At 33.1% G+C, this 17,691-nt stretch overlaps 1 protein-coding gene across 1 annotated transcript in view; it reads left to right on the top strand.

Annotated features, from left to right (window-relative positions):
• Positions 1-17,691, top strand: part of LOC148947753 (uncharacterized) — a 279,953-nt gene that overhangs the window by 195,821 nt on the left and 66,441 nt on the right. The window contains exon 2 of the mRNA XM_089095996.1: positions 302-466. Within this exon, the coding sequence (XP_088952122.1) occupies positions 302-466 (165 nt within the window). The remainder of the gene's footprint in view (positions 1-301; positions 467-17,691) is intronic.

Here is a 17,691-nt window from a genome sequence, read left to right as displayed (position 1 = left end):
GTAGTAGTAGTAGTAGCAACTAATTCTGTCAGATGATTTTTATTTTTTTTGCTAGGAATCTCAGGTTTTAATTAGTTCCATGTTCATGAATTTCGTCAAATGTCTCTGGTTTGCGTTATAAAAAATAGATTTAAAAAACGATTTGTAGTAAAACATCCATATACATCTGATTTAATATATACATATAATGTATGTATATTTACATTTTTACACGTAACTTAAAAGTAAGAGCTGTCAGGTTTGTTTAATAACCTTTACTGCGCATTTTTGCAATGTCTGTTTAATTTAAATTTTGTTTTAGAAGTTGAAGATGCTTTACCAGGTGACAGCGAGAAGCCCTTTCATTTTCCATACAATCATTTGTCACCAAAACGGGAAGATGTTCCTTTGCTTAATTTACCTAGTATTTCAGGACCATGTAAATTTGAATATGACACCCAGGAATCCAAACGTTCTAACAATGAAGGTACATCTGAAACATTATGTTTTTTTTATTGAAATGTATTGGATAATATTTTATTAGACAAAACTATAACAATGGGACTTAATATTAAGATGGAACTTTTGTTTTATCTTATTCCAATGTGCATATGTTTGCCAAATCGTTTTTGTAGTCTTTTAAGAACATTTTTAAATTTTCACTTGAAAATTGTTTGGTAGGTTTTATTTTTTTTTTTTTTCAGTAAGCTTGATAATAAATAAGCCTTAAAACTACATGACTATATAGAATACAATTCATATTTATTGTGTATATATATTTCATTATAAATTAACAGCTAATTTTGTATATTATTTTGATTACAAGTTGAATTTGAAAGAAGCAGAAAATTGTTTTTTTTATCTGTAATGCCTAGAAACTAGATTGAACTGTCTATCTAGCTAAAAGAACATAGCAAATTCGATGAAATAAAAAAAAAATGGTGAAAGTACTGTTTTCCTCAGGTCCTAAAAAATAATGGTTCAAATAGGGATAAATTCTTTTAATATACAGTGAAAAACAATGAAAAAAATACCGGATATTTGCTAACGACGGTGTCACTGAATATGTGACTGAAATATCCAGAATTTTTGTCATCGCTTTTTGTTTTTTTTTAAAGGATTTATCCCTATCTGTTTTTGAGACCTGAGGAAAGAGTCATTTTCATTGTTTTTTTTTAATCCAAAGCTTTGCGGCTACCCCCAAAAAATTAGCTTCAGCAACAATGTGCATTCTATTAGCTCTTCCTCTTTTAGTTACAGTAAGTCCTAATATTTGTTGTAATATTTCCTATCCTCTAATCATGGTTTGATTTAACCCTCTGTATACTTTTGATCGTTTAAGGTTTTATTTTTGCTCTTTCGTTGTGTTAGAAAAACTAATTTTAAAAGCTAATATAAGTATCACCATGAGGGAGAAAAGAGGGTTCGAAAATAAAATTTGTTATAAAAACCTATTGAATGGTATACTGTTTTTTAACTGTATAGACTTTTTAAACACATTGAAAAATTGATTTGTTATTTTCGGTTATTTGAGTTCTGATATTTTGTTTTATTCGTTTTTTAATTATGTAGACTTTTAAAACATATTGAAAGATTTTTTTTGTTGTTTTCGGTTATTTTAGTTGTGATATTTTGTTTTAGGCTTTTAAAACAGACTTTTAAAACATCCTAGGCTTTTAAAACATATTGACAGTTTTTTTTCAGTTATTTTAGTTTTGATATTTTTTTATCCGTTTTTTTCACTTTGTAGACTTTTAAAACATATTAAAAGCTATGTTTTTTGTTTTCGGTTGTTGATCTATTGCTTTATTCGTTTTTTTGTGTTATTTAACTCTGTGACCTTTTTAATTTTAGGTCACTTTTCACCACGCGTATCTGGACTATACTTACAAGGAAATACGTCACTAGTTGTTTCAAATTCAAGCTGTTTTTCAAATGGATATGCAGCAGAATCTGAAGGAAAAGGCTTAGTAAATCATAAAACAGGTTTGAAAAGTTACCTTCTAAGTAAAAAGTATGAAAAATTGAAAAGATATCAAAGAACTCATAAAAATAAAACCACATATAAATGTGAGGTATGTGACAAGACCTTTTCTCTAATACGCCATTTGAACCAGCACCAAAGAGTGCATACGGGTGAGAAACCGTTTAAATGTGATGTTTGTGACCAAACTTTTTCTCAAGCAGGACAGTTGAAACCACATCAAAGAATTCATACGGGTGAGAAACCTTTTAAGTGTGATGTATGTTACAAGACCTTTTCTCTCGCTCATAACTTGAACGCACATCAAATAATTCATACGGGTGAGAAACCGTTTAAGTGTGATGTATGTGACAAGACCTTTTTTTGCGCTCATCATTTGAACACCCATAAAAGAATTCATACGGGAGAGAAACCGTTTAATTGTGATGTTTGTGAGAAGACGTTTTCTCGCTCATCAAGCTTTAACAATCATCAAAGAATTCATACGTGTGTTAAAACTTTTACTTGTTATGTATGTTACAAGGCCTTGCACAGTGCTGAAAATTTTAACAATCACCACAGAGTACATAATGGAGAAAATCAGTTTGATTGTTAAGTTTGTGACAAGAGCTTTCCTCGGTCATTAAACTTTAACAAGCATCATAGAATTAATACGGGTGATAAACCTCATAAGTGTGCTGTTTGTGAAAAAACCTTTGCTCAGTCATCACATTTGAACACACATCAAAGAATTCATACAGGTTAGAAACCGTTTACATGTGAAGTTTTTGACAAGTCCTTTTCTAACTCGTCAAATTTCAACACCCATCAAAGAATGCATATGTGACCAAACCTTTCCCCAAGCAGGAAATTTGAACAATGTCCAAAGATGGCATACGGATGAGTAGCCAGTTAGATGTATGTATGTATGTGATGCATGTGAAAAGTGTTCTTTGCAAGTTGTTTGAATACTTATCAAAGACTGCAATCAGGTGAAAAACCTTTCATATGTGCAGAAAAGCTTCTGATTTTATCAATTTTCACAGGCATCAAAAACTGCTTAGAGGAGTAAAGGAAGATTGTTGTAACACAAGCTTCATCTTCATTGGTTTGTGGCTATTATTCTCACAACCAATTAGTAATACATAAATTAGGTTTTTTGTTCAATGTTTTTTTATGTGTTTAGTTTCTTTAGCAATTTCATCATCATCCTGTGAAAAGTGGTGGTACATATTTGCTTGCTTGCAAGAAGTGTGATGTATTTAAGAAATGTATGTCCACATCGAGATTGCCAATGAAAAATCAATGCTGTTCCATGCTGGTTAATTTTTATATTTAAATTAGCACTTTGGATATTTATAAAGTTTTCCGGTATTTCTGTTTTTTGAAAGTGAAGATTGTTTTTTCATCCAATAACCAATGTGGAACCACACGAGCCGAAAAAGGCTTATCCCTATCTTCTGTAAAAAATTCCTCTTAAATTGATAATCTCAAAAGAAACAAAAGTTTACATTGTCCAAAACTGAATTCACACTAGTTAGGATTTTTAAGCAGCCAAAACTTTACGCCAGAAAAGAAGATACAATTAGTTGTCATTTGTTTCATTTAGTTTCACAAATAGAAAAAAAATGAAAATAATCAAAAGCCTAAAGAGACGGGAACCATTTATCAATTGACAAAAACAAATTTTTGTTTCCTATTCTTCTTTGTATATTTTCTTCTGATCATCTATTTCTTCGGATCCTCACTGAATTACTCGGATTTTGATTAAAAAAATAAGAAAAAAAAAGATAAATCTCAGCCACAGATGCACTACTTTGTTTATTGTATAGTGCAGAATTATGTGTCTTTGGACCAAGATACCCAATCGCAAAAAAAAACAACAAAAAAACAAAAACAGAAAACTTTGTTAGATCAGAAAGTTTTTGCTTGTAACCTTGGGCTGTATACAAAAATTTTTAGAGAAGAAACGATGTCAAATGCCAAAAGACGATGTCAATATTTCAGTCAAAGAAAACTGAATAGGTGAAAATTTTCGGCAACGAATGTAGCGTCTCAGTTGAAAGGTCCAGAAATTATGTCTTTGAGTATGACCCTCCTCCTACAGCCCTTAGGGCAAGGGTTGTAAATTATGCCCTGGTAGGGTTGCCAGGTATGTGGTAGTTGTACCAATCATACAACTACCACAAATCAGTATCCATAAATAAATAAAACCCAAATCAAACAGAAATTAAAATAATTCAAACTCAAAACGAGCAGAAATTAATCTGAGTAGGGTTCTACTCAGATTACCTTATGCTCTCTAAAAACCAGAATATAATTTGTAGTTTTCTGAAAAAATTCTTTTAAATGTTTTCACTCTTATAACCTTAAGAAATCAAAAATTAATTAAGATTTTAAGGAATAGAAATCAGCATCAATATATATACATATATATATATATATATATATATATATATATATATATATATATATATATATATATATATATATATATATATATATATATATATATATCAAACTGACAATTCACATTATTTCAGTACATTCATCCAAATTTTTTTTCAGTAAAGTACAAACCATATTCTGGCTTTTAGAAAGCAAAGGTTTTAAAACCCTACTCAGATTAATATATGCTCGTTTTGAGTTTGACTAATTTTAATTTCTGTTTTTTTTTTCATTTATCTATTGATACTGATTTTTGGTAGTTGTATTCTTGATAGATTATTTGAGTCTAATTTTGTTCATTTTTGGTTTAATGGAGTTCTTTACTTTTTTTTGAAAAAATTATTTTTTGCAAAAAGTTTTTTTTGATTGATCGTTAAAAAAGTCAAAGAAACAAGTTTTTATAATCTTACAAAATTTTTACTAAAAACTTCGTAAGGTTATCAAAACTGGTTTCTTTGACTTTTTTAAAAATATAAGAATGAGCCGCTTCTTACTCATACTGCTTCACCACGAATTGTTGGACTATTATTTTGATATGTAAATCAAAAGTCATGAGGATGAGTAGGATTTCCAAACTTAGTTTTCTCTATAATCTAACAACAACCCACCCACCCTTGAATTGCCTGCTAGGACCCCCATCTTTCTTTAATTCACGCATGTTTTTGCATATATTTTTTCCTATGTCAGACCTTTTCAGGTTTTGTTTTTTTCATTTGCTGAGTTTATGTGACTTTTCTGTGATTTCATGATTTTATAGCATTTTTCATCAATAAATTTTGTATTTACAATGGTATGTTTCTATTTAGATTCCATGTTACAGGGGGAATCTTCAGTATGTAAACATTTACACCATTTAGGCGTCTTGTAGCCCCCTTCACCTTCATTACTAAGAAAATACGCTATGAGCAGCCCAAAATATTATCTGGTAATACTCTCTAGATTCATTACTTAATGAGCAGGTGATAGCAAACTAGGCAATTTCTAGTGATCGACTCCCCCCCCCTCTGCGTGTCAATTATCACAGCCGTAGGAAGCACGCAAGCGTCATTCTAGCATGCGCAAAAATGGGCTCACCTTGCATGCAAAGTTTATTTCCTAGAATATATTCGCCAAACCGTAACATCAGAAATATATTGCTTGTCCAGGTCTCTAGGGCACAGTGCATTGGATGGAAATAGCCTTTCGAGTTCTAATGGGGACAAAATCATTAGAATATAAGGGCCCCCTATGAAAAACACATTGAAAGAAAAATTAAATATCAAAAAGTATTATGTAACAACCAACGTGTGTTCCGAGCTCAGTTACAAGAGGGTGTCCTCCACGAGCTGTGAAGGAACAGGTCAAGTTAGAATATCTCATCCTTAAACAGTAAACATGGCATAAAACTTAAAGAAAAAGTTAAGACACGTCTTGGAAACAAAATTCCTAATCAAAGTCCCCAGCTTGGTGCTGTTCTTATGTAGCACCCAAGTGTGTGCCATCCTCAGTTACAAGTGGGGGTCCCCCTTTGGCTCTGGAAAACATGTCTTAATAAATATTTTCCTGATTGATTAGTGGACTCTAAAATCTCCTATTAGGTAACATTTACATAGCTAAATAGCACATATTGATCAACATTTTCATCACTTATAAAACATTACATATTAAACAACATGCAAAGTAATGATTCTACACTCAACTCAATTCACATAGATAAACATTACCTATGTTGTAAAAAAACACCTGTGTCTCTTAGTTTCCATATGGTGTAACTAATACCTGTTCTCGTGGTCGGTTGTATTGCGGGTCCACTTAAAACAAGGCTGTCGCGGGATACAAGGGGTGCGTCCATTTAAAACAGGGACCGCTTGTATTGCGGGGACTTGTTTTCCCAAATGTAAACATTCCCATGACGTAACAACTTCTAACCCTTTAAAAGAGGGTTTCTATAAAACAAGGGGTATGTGTCTCCTCAAATGTAATCAATCGCGATGAAATAATAACTGTTGGCCGTTTGAAACAGGGATATGCCTGAACGCAGGGTGTTGCAGACCCGGAGGGGGGGGAGGCTGTCTTCTCAAAAGTAAAAATTTCCTGATATGTAATACCTGCTAACCCATTGAAACAGGGCCTTGCAGAATCCAGGGGGACGTGTCTTCCCAAATGTGAACATTCCCAATAACATAATACCTGCTGATCGTTTAAAACAGGACTCTCGTGGAATAACAGGAGAGTGTCTTCCAAGATGTAAACAATCCCTCTGATGTAACACCTGCATCTCTTAGTTTCCCCCGACGACTTAACTAACACCTGCAGTCCGTTTAAAATAGGGATGTGTTTAAATTCCAGGGGTGTGTCTACCCAAAAGTAAGCATTCCCTGTGAAGTAATATGCACCTGCTCTTATGGAATGATGAGCACTGCTTGTATTGCAGAATAGGACTCCGTTAAAAACAAGGCATCGTTTAAAAGTAGGGATAGGGCACCGTTTTAAGTTATTAATGGGATACTACTTATATATCACTCTTTTTTCAGATGCTGATTTGAGTTATAATCCTCAGTATATTTCACTATTGCACTTAAAGCAGCTTGAAGTCTATGTATATGCATTATATTAAGTTTTGAAGCAAAACATAACTTCTCCTCCAATGTGAATTTGCTCAATGATATCACGTAATCCCTCAAACATCTTATCCCATTCAAAGTTTAGTCGACAACCTTCTGTTATTTCTAATAGCATGTTTGGTAATAATTTATTTTTATCATTTCTGCTGCTGCAAAGTCAACTATAAACTTCCCATAGTTTAAATAGACAACTCATTTTTGCTATTATATACTTTTCAAATAAAAACTTGAAAAAAAGAGCATATTCAAACTGTCCTATACCTGAAATCTAATTTATCAATATTATAAAATAAATCTAAAATCAAACAATAATGTATATATTTTTGATAGGACCTCATGAGTATATGTAAATTATGTTATCCTTTGAATATGATAATTATTTATCCTCTGTAGTAAAGACAATCTGGTTGCTAGGGAAGGTCATTCACCAAATCTAGCCGCTAGGTAAACTGGTTATGCAAATTATGTATTCCTGTCTGATATGCAAATTATGTAATAGCGGGACCTGTTACAGGGCTACTAACCGGTTATACGAATGATGTATTTCCGGGCTCCAGACTCCAACACTACTGACCCCTGAATCACAGAGTTTTATTAGAATGAATAGCTGTTATAACAAACTTTAGCGTAAAGAAGGAGGTATTGACGAGGCGGTGAACCACCTCATATACACAATAATTTCTATTCGTTTTAAGTTTTAATGTTGATACTTATTTCAGTTTAAAAAACTTGTTTTTTTTTTATATCTAATTTCTGATCGTTTTTTTAATAATGCAGGGAAATCGGGCAACCACCAACCTGGACCTTTCCCTCCCCATATAAAAAATTCCTCCATGTAAAGATCCTAACATGCAACTTTCTCCCCCCCCCCACCAGAAAAAATCCTCCCTGAAAACGTCTGTATACTTCCCAATAACCAATACTATCTTAAAACAATATGTAATGTTCACAACTTGCAGCCCTTCCCCCAGGGACTTTTGGGGATTAAGTCATCCTAAAAAAGATATTGGTTAGATGTTTCAATTATGCTAAACAAATTGGTTATCTCAAAATTTTGGTCGGGTGACTATGGGAGAAATCTGAGAGTGGAAGGGGGCCTAGTTACCCTCCAATGTATTTGGTCACTTAAAAAGGGCACTATAACTTTTATTTTCCGTTCGAATTAGCCCTCTCGCGATATCATAAGACCACTGGGTCAATAAGATCACCCCTCGGAAGAAAAAAAAAAAACAACAAGTAAACATGCATTTCTTATCGCAAAAAATACAAACTTCCACATTTGTGCAGATATAAGCTTGAAACCTCTACAGAAGGGTTCTCTGATACGCTGAATCTGGGGGTGTGATTTTCATTAGCATTCTATGACTTTTAGAGGTTGTTTCCACCTTTTTTCAAATAATTCTCAGGCTCTTAATTTTTGATGGGTTAAATTAAACTTGATGAAACCTATATATTTGAAATCAGCATAAAAATTCAATTCCTTTAATGTATCTATTGGTATCAAAATTCCGTTTTTAGAGCTTCGGGTACTATTGAGCCGGGTCGTTCCTTACTTAAAGTTCGTTAACGAATTGTTTGATTAAATGAAAAAAGATAAAATGAAAAAAAAATTTTAATGAAAAAAAAATTTTCGTCCAATTGAAAGCGCGGAGAAACATTAAAAAGAACAAGAATTGCAAATCCTTCTCTTTTTTTGTTTAAACCTCTCAAAAGAATTTAGGGAATATTTTTTACTATAGCGTAAGGATACAGGGGTTAAGGATGAGAGACCCACCACACGCTGAGAACAATTTCAATTTGTTTGAAGTTTCAATATTACTCTTAATTTTCATTAGAAATAGATTGTATCTCATTGATTGTAGTATGAATTTATGGGTGTCTGCTTTTTTTACTGTTGCTATTTTATTCTATAGTTAATAACTAAAACTGTTTTTCAGGGGGTAATTTTTCTAAAATAAAGAGTTAGCAAGATTGTAGATTGAAACCTCTCTAAATTTAAAGCAATTAGAACACCAACAAAAATAATTTTTTTCCTAATTAGAAACTCAAAAATTGCACAAGAATACATTACTTGGTAATTTAGAAAAAAGAAAGAATTAAATTTCAATAAAAATACCTCCATTTGCTGTTCTGCAGTTTTGGTAGTCGTGGATTAATTTTCAATGTTATGTAGTCTTTGTGAATTAACAGTTTTCATGATAACTAAAAAGGCCAAACTAGAGGATGTGTATTTGAAGATTTTGGGCCGTATAGTCTCCAGGGAGAGGTCTGAAGGCTCCAACTAGGCTACCTCCAATACTATTTCTCTTACCTGTGTCTATTGTAGTAACAAAAAAGCATTATTTCAGAATTGTATTTCAATGATCCAAGAAGCCGAAAAGAAAATTGGTATCAATAAAGGTAGTAAGTTTTGGGCAACTCGCTAATTTCGTATATAAGGGTTTATAAATAAACATTTGACGAAAGGTAGGCTTGCTAGGCATTCTTGAAGTGAGGATCTCACGATTATTCTCGTGAAGAGTATTTTATTTCTTTCAAGACATTCTGAGGAAACTTTCCCAACTTATACAAATGACCAATACCAAAACAAAAACTTAATTACAAGCAAAAAAACACATAATAACAAATAGTTGTCAGTGGTGTATACTTTATTAGAACTTGGCACGTAGGTCTAGATAATTTGTATAAGAAATGATTCCAGGATCCCGTCTGACTAAATATTTATTACAAAGAATTAAATTTACTAAATAAGTATTAATAATATTTAGGATTTATTCATATTCTTTAAAAAATTTAGGCTAGAGAAAAATATTAAGTTGGATAATGTTTACATAGTTTGAATTTTAAAATTTGTAGATTTTTACAAATTTAACTTAACAAAAATTCAAAATACGTGAATAAAACTAACTAGTCTTATTTTTGATCCAAATCTGTACAAATTTCTTTTAACAACGCACGTAATCTTAGCAAATCAATTTGAGAACATCCGGATATTTGCTTGACCTAAGAAAAACGGTCAATTTTTGGCAACCAGTTAGACGTTTATTACGATCAATTCAACTAATACTTACAACACTCGATTCTCTGGAAAAGCAAAAATTGATCAAATGTTTCTTTCTTTAGAAGTAACTATATCTGAGAGCACGAGCTACAGGTTTCTAAGGTCGTTTTCAGATTACAGGTTTACTGGGCTCAACAAAGAGTTTCCAAATAAAACAAGATTTTTAAGGAGTTATTACAGCTTTGGTAATTTTAAGCCTTATTATATAACATATTGATAGTAAATCAAAACAAAACTTTTTTAACAAATTGGAAACTTACTCATAATTAGTAACAGCAGAACCTTCATCCCCCCAGGTATTTTTTGTGCGATTAGGTCTCTTGGTCCAAACACACAGCCTAATTCTGCACAATACAAAAAACATAGTGTTGCACCTGCTGTTGAAATTTATCAACAGGGTTTTCTTTTCTTATTATCGAAACCGATCAGAAGAAAAAGATGATAAGAAGAAAAATATATAGAAGAAAAGAAAACAAATAATCCTTTTTTTTCTTTTTATGGAACTAGATGAAACAAAATGACAATTTATTGTATCTTCTTTTCTGGTGTAAAGTTTTTGGCTGTTTAAAATTCCAACAATTATCAACTCAGTTTTGGACAATGTAAACTTCCGTTTCTATAGAGATTATATATTTAAGAGGAAATATTTTCATAAGATAAGGATTTGACTTTTTCGGTTCGTGTGGTTCTACATTGGATGGATGAAAAAAACAATCTTCACTTTAAAAAAAACAGAATTACGCGAAAATTATACGAATATCCAGTGATAATTTAAATATAAGAATTAACCACCATGGAACTGCCTTAATTTTTCATCAAAAATCTTGATGTAGACAAGCATTTCGTACATATAACACATTTGTTACAATAAAGAAAATATGTATCACTGCTTTTCAGAGGATGATGATGAAACTGCTAAAGAACCGAAAGACAAAAAAAAACATTGAACAAAAAACTAATTCTATGTATTACTAATTGGTTGTGAGAATAATAGCCACCAACCAAGGAGGATAAAGTTTGTGTTACAAGAATCTTCTTTTACTCCTAATTGTACTTTTTGTGTACTCATCCGTATACCATCTTTGGTTTTTGTCAAAATTTACTGTTTGAGGAAAAGTTTAGTCACAAATGCATTCTTTGATGTTTGTTCAAATTTGATGAGTCAGAAAAGGACTTGTCACAAACTTCACACGTAAACGGTTTCTCACCCGTATAAATTCTTTGATGTTTGTTCAAACTTGATGACTGAGCAAAGGTCTTGTCACAAACAGCACACTTATAAGGTTTCTCACCCGTATGAACTCTTTGGTGTTTATTCAAACTTGATGAGTCAGAAAAGGTTTTGTCACAAACATCACACTTAAACGGTTTCTCACCAGTATGTACTCTCTGGTGCTGGTTCAAAAAGTACACTCGTGAAAAGTTCTTGTCACAGACAACACACTTGACCGGGTTTTCACCAGTATGACGTATTCGATGTAATTTCAAACTTAATGCTTGAGGACAGGTCTGTTCACAAACAACACACTTAAATTTTTTTTCACCCGTATGAATGCTTTGATGGGTGTTCAAATGATGAGCGCGAAAAAAGGTCTTGTCACATACATCACACTTAAACGGTTTCTCACCCGTATGAATTATTTGATGTGCGTTCAAATTATGAGCGAGAGAAAAGGTTTTGTCACATACATCACACTTAAACGGTTTCTCACCCGTATGAATTCTTTTATGTGGTTTCAACTGTCCTGCTTGAGAAAAAGTTTGGTCACAAACATCACACTTAAACGGTTTCTCACCTGTATGCATTCTTTGGTGCCGGTTCAAATTGCACATTAGAGAAAAGGTCTTGTCACATACCTCACATTTATATGTGGTTTTATTTTTATGAGTTCTTTGATATCTTTTCAATTTTTCATACTTTTTACTTTGAAGGTAACTTTTCAAACCTGTTTTATGATTTACTAAGCCTTTTCTTTCAGATTCTGCTGCATATCCATTTGAAAAACAGCTTGAATTTGAAACAACTAGTGACGTATTTCCCTGTAAGTATAGTCCAGATACGTGTGGTGAAAAGTGACCTAAAATTAAAAAGTCCACAGAGTTAAATAACACAAAAAAACGAATAAAGCAATAGATCAACAACCGAAAACAAAAAACATAGCTTTTAATAGCTTTTGAGTTCTCATTCAGCATCCGCCAGTGAAGGTCACATATATTTTATAAAGGATTAAAGAGTGACACAATTTTCTAAAGGATTAAATCTTACGCAATTACCTGAATGCACTTAAATATCGGTAATTGGATTTTCTGACTGGATCGGTGACGTCACTGTTTAGTTACACACCTGAATTTTGAAGATTGCTTATAATTTGAACTGTTTGGATACTTGTGTATTTAAAAAAAAATTATTATCTGAGTTAATAATCTTATATGGAATAAGGTGTGTTTGTCCGATAGAAGTGAATGAGTGAACATTTTAACTCAAATTGTTATAATGGATTATGATTTACGATCTATTACAGACTAGTTTTTGAATTGCCAAGTTGGTTAGTTTGGACCAAATTAACATTTGTAATGTTTTGTCTTATGATTGAGTACGACCTGTTACGCAAGAGCCGCTTATTTGTTTATCCAGTGGCGGTTACAAGTTTATTCTGAATACAAACCATTCTGAACTGTGATTCTGATTTTTGATCGAGCTTTCAAATTATAATTATTCGTATAAATTTTGTACATTAACCCGAAGAGGAATTGTTCTTGACCTATTGGCCTAAATTTCAAGTTGTTTTTGGAGCTGAGTTCGAGATTAGCGTTAGGAGTCGTTATTGGAGCTGAGTTAGGGGGTTGTGTTTTCCGTGACTATGTAAAGGCTAAAGCTTAATGCACGTTGGCAGCTCCGTGGATAAATATTTGTTGCCTAGTGAAGTAAGCCGTTTCTTGTTTAATTATTTCTAAGATGGGACGTCGGCGTAAAGTCCAGCGTGCTGTAGCTGATGGAACTGGAGCAGTTTTAGATGTTTCGGCCACTTCTAGCGAGAAGTCCCAGTCACCATTGTTAAAGTTGTCCGAAGATTTTGTTACGATGCTGGCAATCGTGAAAGAAAACGGATCTAAGTTAGACTCTATTGATGGACGTATGAGATCTCTGGAACAAAGGGTTATATCGGTGGAAAAAGCGCAGCTTGAGTTTCACGCATCGGTTACAGAAGTTCAAGCCCGTGTAGTATCAGTTGAAAGCGAAACAGGTTGAGTATCAGTTGAAAGCGAAACACTGTAAACTTGGGAACCTGTAAACAGGTTCCCAAGTTTACAGTGCTACAAAACATGAAAGACCAGAAATTTTTCAAAGTTAATGTTTTTTCCAGGGAAAAGAAAATTAATTTACTAAAAGTTAGCAAGAATTTGAAAGGGAAATCTGTGAGGAATCTGAAAGATATTTATATTAGTGATGATGCCCCTGTTTCTGCCCGGGAGGCACGAAAAAGTCTTTTTGAGAAGAAGGCTAAGCTAAAGGATATAGGTATTTCAGCTTGGGTGTCTAAAACAGTTCCACCTTTTCTTTATTTTGATCGTCCTAATGGTTCGCGAGCCAAATTTTGCACTAGTGATATAATCCCGGAGCTTAATTCACCGCGCAGTGATAGCAATGCGCATCAGCGCAGTCAAATGAGGGGAAGAGGTTTACGCGGTGGTAAAGGAAGAGAAGGAGTTTAATATAGGTCCCTATTTGATATTATGGTAATCTTGTGAACGGATGGTTTGTAATCGTGTGAGTATTGTTTAGTGTCAGTTATGAAATTTAAAATAAGCGGTTGTTGCATTTATTATTAACTTATTCATTTTTTTTATTCTTTTTTTTTGTGTTATGAAGTATTCATTGTTTTTGTTATTTATGTCCCCTATGTTGGCGATTTTTTTGTGGTATTATTTTAGTTACATGTTTTCTTATCTTTTGTTTTCTTTCAGGATTTGTTGGTATGGATTTTCTCAGTTCTTGGTCGTTTCACTCATGGTATGGTAAGGTTACTATTATTTCGCATACCAAAATTCCTGTTTCCATCCCTTTGGATTGATTATTTTGAATGTCAAGTTTAGGTAGGGAGCGGCTGGGTTTTTTTAGAGTGATTCGATGAAATTACATGATTTGGGGGGAGGGGTACTTCACAGAGATTTTGATGTGGGTGAGTTTCATGAGGTTAATCCTGATTCCCGTTATAAGTTTCTGTGTGATTTGAGTTCTATTAGTTGTCAAAATGAGTTTAATATTTTTCATTTAAATTGTCAAGGGATTGGAAGTTCATACCAGTTTTTTAATGAGTTATGTCTGCAATCAACCCCTCATGTTTTAGCTTTAACGGAGACTTGGTTGAAGAACCATAGTTCTTCTCTGTTAGAGATTGGTAATTATAAGCTGTATATTAAAAATAGAGAGATGCATCAACATGGCGGCTTAGCAATTTACGTGCGTAATGATTTTGAGGTCAAGGTGAGAGATGATATAAGAGTTAATCGAGAAATGGTGTTTGAAAGTATGGTGTTAGAATTGCAGTGTCTTAATTTGAAGTGTTTTATGATTGTCGTTTATAGACCCCCTTTGTATAATATAGATGAGTTTAGCTCACTTTTAGAAGAGCAATTGGATAAGTTACCAATTTCAACTAGACCTTGTTTTATTTGTGGTGATTTCAACTTGGATTTAAGAACTGTGAATAGTAACCTTAGAGCTAGGGAGTTTCTAAACACTATGCTAGGTTATGGACTACAGCCTTCTATTAATATATGTACAAGAGTGAGCCATGATTCTGCTACGTTGATTGATAACGTTTACTTAAATACTGGATATAGCAGTGCGAGTGTTATTGTAAACGACGTTTCGGATCATTTCGGTCTGTTGGTATCTATTCCTTCTCTTTTGAACCGGCCAAGATCAGAGCGTTCTGAAGTACCGAAAAATTGTTTTCCCGTTATTAATGTACCGAAGTTAAAAAATGAGCATGGAGGAAAAAATTGTGATTTTTTATATATTAATGATATGGATGTGAATGATAAATTTACACTTTGGTATTCGATAATTAAGGATACGGTAGTTGCTTGTAGTCAAGTTAGGAAGAACCTTAAGTATTTTGATTCGCCGAAGAAGCCTTGGGTTCCAAAGAGTATTCTAGTTTCTCTAGCTAGGCGACAGCAATTGTATAAAAAGTCCGCATTAAGTAATAGTATTAGCGACGTAAATATTTATAAAGCGTATAGTAATAAGTTGAATAGTATACTTCGTAAACCTAAGTTAGATTACCTGAGTGATAGACTAGGCGACAGCAATTGTATAAAAAGTCCGCATTAAATAATAGTATTAGCGACGTAAATATTTATAAAGCGTATAGTAATAAGTTGAATAGTATACTTCGTAAACCTAAGTTAGATTACCTGAGTGATAGATTTAAAAATGCGAAGGGTAACCCGAGAAAGACTTGGAATGTTATAAATTCTGTTATTAAACCGAATAAGCCTGAAATTGTTTGTAGTCTTGTTGATGGTGAAAATATTCGCCAAACTACTGAACGTATGTGTGAGCACTTTTTTAGTGTAGGAGGCCGGTTAGCGTCGTCTGTTGAGCAGCATGCAAGTGATGGTGATTTTACTCAGTTTTTGCCTGAAAGTAGTGACGTTTCTATGTACTTGCGACCGGTTACTGAAAAAGAATTGTGTGATGTGGTAAAAGGTATGCAAAACACTGCATCCGGGTCAGACTTTATTTCAACAAAGGTTTTCAAGTCAATTTTTCCTGTGATATCGCCAAAAATTTTGTACCTGATTAATGCTAGTTTTAAATGTGGTATATATCGGGAATGTCTTAAAAGTGCCAGAGTAATACCTTTATTTAAAGGGGGTGATAGGAAAAATGTGAATAATTATCGATCGATATTCCTCCTTTCTGTTATTTCTAGGCTAATAGAAAAACTGATTAATTCTAGAGTATCTGAGTTTTTGGAGAATATTTCCTTTTTCCATTCTAATCAGTTCGGTTTTCGTAAGGAGATGTCTACCGAACAGGCAGTTTTATTTTTGACGACGTTTGTGCATGATGCTTTGGACCAAGGTTTTAAGGTGGCGTCTATTTTTTTAGATATTGTTAAAGCGTTCCATTCAGTTGACCATGAAATTTTAATTATGAAGCTAGAGAATTGTGGAATTAGAGGTAATGCGTTGAAGTTATTTGAAAATTTTTTGAGAGGTAGGAACCAGTGCGTCGAAATTTCTAATGTGAGGTCTGGTGAAAGAATGGTTGATTATGGTGTTCCACAGGGTTCTGTTTTAGGTCCGCTTTTATTCTTGGTTTATATTACGACTTACGATTTTTTGTTTTGGATTTGTTAGATAGTGCACATTCCAATTGTAGGGTGATTATTCCTAGTTTTGCAGATGATACCCATTTTACTGCCGCAGCAAAGACTGAATCTGATTTAATAGAGATAATGTTAAGAAGAGGTATGTTAGGTATAGATAAGTGGATGAGAGTGAAAAAGCTCTTGTTAAACCATAGTAAATCAGGTTTTATTATATATGGTAGATCATCAAATTTTTACCCATGGGTTGTGGATTTGCAAATGGAGAATTATGTAATTAAGCGTACAAATACTATACGTTACCTTGGTGTTATTGTGGATGAATGCCTTAGTTTTAAAAATCATGTTTCTTTTATTAGTAGCAAGATTGCAAGAAATGTTGGAATGATGAGAAATTTAAAAAATATTTTCCAGGATTCTGTTTTGAGATTGATTTATTTTTCTTTAGTTCACCCGTATTTAGTATATTGCGTGAGTATATGGTCTAGCACATATTCAGTGCATTTGCAGCAGTTACGTGTAATACAAAATATGGCACTGCGAGTGTTGTCCGGAGATAATCGGAGAACTTCGGTGAGATCCCAAAATGTACAGTTAAATATTATCCCTATGTCAGGTCTTGGAAAATTTTACCATGGGTTATTTATGTTTAAATATTTTTCTAATTTGGTTCCCAAGTGTTTTTCATATTTTTTAAATTTATTTATTTCTGGTCATGATGTACACAATTATCCTACTCGTCATGCTAGAGATATACGGACACCTCAAGTTACTAGTACTAGATCGCTATTTTCAATACGTCATGTGGGGCCAGTTGTCTGGAATAATTTGCCTGTTTCTTTAAAAAGTTCAGCAAATCTATGTGAATTCCGTCGGGCCCTCAAAACCCTTTGTCTCCGTAGGTATGAATTTGTTTAAAGGGTGGTATAGTTGAGTCACTCTCAGGTTAGCCCGGAACCCGTTTTTCCCGTTTTTCCTATATATTTTTATTTTATTTTTTTTGTTTTGTTTATTTATTATTTATGGGATGGCGGCGGGAAGTTTTGGAGTTTTGGAGTATGTGAAGTATTGAATTTTGGTTATTGCAACCAGGAGCCGAGTGAGTGTAAGATTTTCATTTTTTCTTCTTTTTTTCTTTTTCTTTCTTTCTTCTTTTTCTCTTTTTCTTAGTATGTTATCATAAGTGTTAATTTTAAGAGGGTTAATACTTCCAAACAATCGTTAGCTTATGGAAGGTCGATTTTTTTTGTGTTGTGTTGTTTTTTGGAATAAACCCTGATCTTATCTTATCTT

Source organism: Artemia sp. Qi Xiang Cuo, chromosome 10 (genome assembly GCF_049724085.1).
Source record: "Artemia sp. Qi Xiang Cuo chromosome 10, ASM4972408v1, whole genome shotgun sequence".
NCBI lineage: Eukaryota > Metazoa > Arthropoda > Branchiopoda > Anostraca > Artemiidae > Artemia > Artemia sp. Qi Xiang Cuo.
The sequence above is the reverse complement of the archived record's forward strand: the minus strand, read 5'-3'. Positions and strand labels throughout refer to the sequence as shown.